Below are 6,000 nucleotides of genomic sequence, written 5' to 3'. Positions count from 1 at the left end.
TAACGATGCTCTTCTACTTTCAGAATTCCATCAATTTTGACAAGATCTCCAAAACTATCGGCTGAAACGCAGCCACACCCATAACAGAGCCTTCCCTTTGTTTTACAAATGGCTGTATACACTGATGAACCTCCTGACATCCTCTGTGTACTTTAACAATAATGTGAACTAAAAACTCCATGAGACCCGATGCCACTGCCACTCTCCCACTGAGACCATTTCTGATGAGGCTTCAATGGACACTATATGTCAACTGGAGGGCCAGATACATTTCTCTGGTCCTGTGTCAGGTCTTTACCTTTTCTCCTCAAGGACATGACAATCAAATATTGTTTATCTGCAGTAGATATTTTTTTTTAAGCCTATCACTTCTTCTTTTATCCTCCACGTGTACACACTGTACACCATACTGAGGTAGAAATGCAATTTGAAATTGATTCTTTCATTAAGCGGCTTAATTAAAAAACAAAAACTGCAAAAAAACAAGAAACAGTCCTCTGAAAAGGATCAGATGGACTGGACTAAAAATGAGTGAAAAAACAGCCCATGTTCCAAAAAAAAAAAGAAAAAAAACTTTGGAAGACCATCGGAATGTCTGGAAAAATCCAAGACCACTTTGAAAAACGAGTCTGGCTCTTTGGAAGCAAATTATGAAGAAATGAGGGGCGGTACTTTTGCGCGGTACTGCATAACCTTAAAGTCCGTCTCTGCCTACACTCAACACACAGCACCCTCTGTTATTATTGTTTCCCTCGTCCTCATGTTCCTGATGTTGTAAAACGCCAGGGCGTCAGCGGCGGTCACGTGACGCACACGGGGCGGGGCTACGCGTCTCAGCCGGCCAGTAGCAGCGCGGCGTCGTTGCAGGTCCCAGCAGCTCCATGGGAGGAAAAAAAAAAAAAACAGAGAGAGGAGACGAATAACGGTACACTCCAACATTTATGGAGCCGATCCCCGCATACCACCGCACTGCACCCGCATCTGCTCCTGTGATGAGCACGTGAGGAAACGTGCTTGCAGACGGAGGTGCTGAGCGCGTTTAGGGGCTGAAGAAAACAGGCGGTCCACCATTGTCTGCGTGGAAATAAGAATGGCCTGGATGTGGAAGGTAAGAGGGGGCTCCTCTTACTCATATGCTGCTGTCATTAAAGGAAGAAACGCACATAAGGAGGCTGAGACGTGGCCGGCTTTCCGCCTGTGTGCATTTTAGCAGATGTGCGCTGAAACGTGATCCGGGCAGCTGCATGTGGCAGTGGTGATGCTCGGCGGAGGTAATTAACCCTCCTCTGGTTCCTGTCTGCTGGGCTTTTTTGTGTGTGTTTTGTGGGGGCCTTGTGCAAATATGATGGAAGCAGATTCCTGTGTTTGAGTTTTGTTTTCAACCCATGTTTGTGTTTATTTAACAAACAAGCAAATAAATAAATAAATAAATGGCAGCATCAGCAGGCCAGCCAGCTGTGCACACAACATCCTTCCTGACATGTCCAGGTGTTCACATCACGTGAGCTGAGGGAAAGTTAACAAATCTCTGACGTCCTTCACAGGAAGCAGATTTCACTTCGTTTGAAACTTCTTTAATTGGACTACACACTGATTTCTCTTAATAAAGGATGACAGTAGCAGGTATTGTCTTTATGATTTAAATAACTTCTTCTTGAAATGTAGGAATATCATGAAAAATATCGACCACCGCTTTCCAGAGTTCTACTCATAGTCTAGTGGTTCAAACTGCAGGGCATGGACAGTCTGCTGAAAATATACAGTGAAATTAAGATAAATGATTAATGATGTAAAGGAATTAGTAAAAAACTGTAAGGTGTGGAGAAATAATCTTTTTTCAACTTCTGAAGTGGTGTATACCTGAGAAAGTTTGGGAACCACAACATAGTGTCTGAAATCTGCTCAGCAGGTTAAAGCTTGCTTAGCTGACTGTGGAAATTTAGGGATTATGAGTTTCAGAAGCAAAGAGTGTTTTAAAATGTTGCTTAATGAATCTAACTAAACTAAACTAATTGGACTGATTTGTTTTCCCAAGTTATAATTTAGGCTTGAATTGTGAAGGTAGTGATAGTATGGGCAGCTTTTTTAAAATGGTTAAAATGGGTATTGCTTAACTCTTAAAGATATTTTCAAAGTATCTGGTTTGTCAGTTAAGCTTTTTTGGTCTATAGATTGTCAGAAGAAAGTGGACTTTTTTAATCACAGATGGAGAGCTCAGTGTTGTCTGTCTATCAATCATTTTCTTGTCCGATTCAGGGCCGTGAGGATGGTCGACTTTTTGCCCCATGACAGCCGAACAGGTCTCTGGACCACTGCTGGGCTTAATTTAGACCTCTGTTGATTCCATGTAGAGCTTATGATGTAGCCTTTGCAAATGGCCAATGCCGCTCCCAGCCATAATAACTGCATGGACGTCATCAAAGCGATGTGTAGTTAAATTTTTCGTGAAGGTTGTGTCATGTTACGGTGTAGGATTTTAAAAAAGCTTTGTGGTTATGACATACCTACACTGTTGATTCAACTAGGGATTTATAGCTATGTGTCATAATAGATTTGGTGTAACCACAGACCCTTCTGAAACCAACATGGTAACCCACGGTGTAGCCTGAAATGTAGCCACGTCATGGTGATACAAGGACACTGACTAGCCTGGTTGGTACTATCTGTATCCAGATACTTTGACGGATTCATTTAAATCGATCAGAAGTTAATGGACTGCTCAAGGAAAGAAGTCTGAAAGTCCATCCATCCATCCATCCATCCATCCGCCCAACCATTATATCACTTAAGACCAAGAAAAAAGCAAAAATCTTTAAAACTGTGAAGCAAGAATAAGTGTGTTTGTCAGGACTGAACTAATTGACGTTGATTTTGACGTTACATATTCACTGGCCACTTTATTAGGTGCACCTTGCTAGTACTGGGTTGGACCCCTTTAATCATCAGAACTGCCTTATTTCTTTGTGGCACAGATTTAACAAGGGGCTTGTAACATTCCTCTGAGATTTTGTTCCATATTTGATGTGTTAGCATCACACATCTATGATGCAAATTTCCCATTTCACCGCATCTCAAAGGTGCTTTCACCGCATCTCAAAGGTGCTGGATTGAGCTCTAACTGAGACCAAGGAGGCCATTTGAGAGCAGTGAACTAATTTTAATGTTCAAGAAACCAGTTTGGAGGATGATGGTATAGTGTGATCATAAATTAATGGACATGGTCAAAAACAATATTCAGGTAGATTGTCAGACTTTAAAAAATGCTCAGTTGGTAATAAAGGGCCCAAAGTGTACCAAGAACATATCCCCTCCAACATTACAACAGCATAGGCCTGAGCTGTTGATTCAAGGCAGGGTGGATCCACTCTTTGCTGATGTTTACACTAAATTCTGACCCAGTCAACCTAATATTGCAAAAGAAATTGACGCTTATCAGACCAGGGAACATTTTTAAAGTCTTGTTTTTTCTTTGCCAATGTGAATTGTACTCTTAGTTTTCTGTTCTTAGCTGATAGTAGTGGAATGTGGTGTGGTGTTCTGCTGCTGTAGCCCATCTCCTTTAAGGTTTGAGATGCTCATCTGCATAACTTAGTTGCAATGAGTGGTTATTTGAGTAGCTAGTGGTGTCCTATCAGCTCAAAGTGTTTGGCCATTCTCCTCTGACTCTGACATCAAACAGGCATTTTGATCAGTCACTCAATGGATATTTTTTATTTTTTTTCCAGACCATTCTCTGTAAACTCATGATTGTGTGGTAAAATCCCAGCAGATCAACAGTTGATTAAATACTCAGCAGCCTGTTAAGCACCAACACCCAACCCATCACTTAAATGATCTGTCTTCCACATTTTGATACTGGTTTGAACTTCAGCAGGAAATCTTACCTGAATGGATTGAGTTGCGATCATGTGATTGGCTGGTTAGACATTTGTGTTATTGAGCAGTTGAATGGGGTACCCAACAATAGGCGTGAGTGAGTTTTGTGTTGTAACTTGTGTGCTTAAAGCTTAATACGGTAACTTCTTAGTCTGTTGTGCTCGATCGTGAGGTTTTTGATGCTGTAAGAGTAGTTGAAGATATTGCGTTGTGCCTTCTAAGAGGATTTTACATGTTCATTTCCCTTTCTCTTAAAAAAAGCATACACAAAATCACTTCATCACCATTAACATAATGTGTTTTTGCCACATTTAATATATTATCCTTTTTATTTTTTTTGCTATAGTTGAAAGATGACTGACAGTATCCAAACACCCACGACCTCCTCTTCAGCTTCATCAAGAAACAATATGTCACTTCAAAAACTTTACTGTCACACCCGCATCTGCTCTGTTAGGCTGTTTTTGTTATGGGAGACAGCAGTTAATTTCACACTAGATTTGACACTGTAATATGAAAAACGGGGAAAAAAGAAAATATAATTACACGGTACAAGTTTCAGAGTGACTGAACGAAATGTAAACGAGAAGTGGACGCAAGTAAATGAGCTGTAACTTTAAATTAAATGATACCAGTGTCCTTGTTTCTTGTTATCTGAGTTAAAAAAAGCAGCTTTGTATTATTATTGTAGATAGTGGCTATGAGATACATAAATCCAAACCCACCTAATACAAATGTTTGTGTCTTTAATACTTCAATCGTATAATAAATTTTCTTTTTTTCTATTATACATACGCTGCTGTAGTGATCATACAAAACATGGCAAGTTTAAATAGTGAGATTAGTCTGTCTACAAGTACTAAGTAAATAATGTATCTACCCAATAGCAGATGTCCTTAACATTATCAAATGAGACGCATACTCTGGCTGTGAGTGCAGAAACTTTCTGATTGTGAATCGATCCAATCAGAATGAAGTTAGCGTAAATATAGAGAAGGTAAAAGTTTGCTTGAGGCAGGATGCACTAAGTGTGTAGACCAAGGCTCAGTATGGCATGCTAAGGTAAGTAAAGGTGAAACTGTCAAACATGCAGAACTATTCTAGCAGAATCCAAGAATAAATATAGAGCTGGGAATAAACAGAAACGATTCCCCTTAAAGGAGCTATTAGCTGAGGACCTCCAGCATCACATTGACTTTATCATATCATTTATATACTCTCTGCATGAGTTTTAAGGTAAATGTCAACAATATACTGTCATATGTTCTTGTAATATGTTTAAATGTTGATTTGTCCAGTAGCTGTATAGCGTTTTCATGGATTTCTTGGATGTCTGTGCATATTGTTTTCTTTTTACATTCTTAAATAGGCAATAAAGGATGGATAGATGATGTAATTTAGGTGCTGCAAAAATGAAACTGCAAAATGAAAAAACCCCCAAAACAAACAAAATATGCAAATGATTGTGTTCCATTTCTGCTGAATATGTATAGATAATAGCAGTCTTTAGAAAATGACTTTCCGTTGATTCAGTGCAATTAGAAGAGCACCAATAAAACCACTGAGTGATGAAAGTCACGGTGACGTTTGTGTTTTTGTTATTGAGGAATAATGCCTGACATTTTAATCTTTCTGGCAGTTTTCTCTTAAGTGGAAACCTGGGGGGATGTTGAAGTTACATATTTCAGGAATATTATGATTTTTTTTTTCTCCATACACCAGTTTTTCCATCACCTCTTTATTATTTATTATTTTATTTTCAAGGTTTACTGCCAACTAAAATTTTAACCACTAACTAATATTAGGTAAACAAATGACTCCATGAATTAAAGCCAGATGTGGAGGTCTGACATGTTAGCAGATATCAGGTTATTGCAGTATCATGTATGCTGCTGAATTTTAAAAGGAAGCTGTTAAGGTTATTTTCGTGGCCCAGGGAAACACTGACAAGATTGTTTTTCATTTGTGAAGTGCTTTTATCAGAGCGTACAGTATCTTGGTCACCATTTGTAAACTTATAGGGTAATTCTGGTTTATTGCATCCTGGAGGATTTTCCATTATTGTCACTATTGTGGGTCTCTGGGTCATACTAGCTCAGCACTCTCAACCCCTATTTTAAAGAT

The 6,000-nt window shown here is 39.2% G+C and overlaps 1 protein-coding gene across 1 annotated transcript in view; it reads left to right on the top strand.

The window, feature by feature from the left end:
* Positions 1-831: 831 nt before the first annotated feature.
* st6galnac3 (ST6 (alpha-N-acetyl-neuraminyl-2,3-beta-galactosyl-1,3)-N-acetylgalactosaminide alpha-2,6-sialyltransferase 3) overlaps positions 832-6,000 on the top strand; it is a 101,745-nt gene continuing 96,576 nt past the window's right edge. Inside the window, exon 1 of the mRNA XM_084913402.1 lies at positions 832-1,108. Coding sequence (XP_084769528.1) covers positions 1,091-1,108 — 18 coding nt within the window. The 5' untranslated portion in view covers positions 832-1,090. The remainder of the gene's footprint in view (positions 1,109-6,000) is intronic.

The sequence above is a fragment of the Perissodus microlepis genome, chromosome 18, assembly GCF_051167445.1.
Source record: "Perissodus microlepis isolate ML-2025 ecotype Zambia chromosome 18, ASM5116744v1, whole genome shotgun sequence".
NCBI classification, from domain to species: Eukaryota; Metazoa; Chordata; class Actinopteri; order Cichliformes; family Cichlidae; genus Perissodus; species Perissodus microlepis.
Note: the sequence above shows the minus strand (reverse complement) of the source record. Positions and strands in the feature narration are given on the sequence as shown.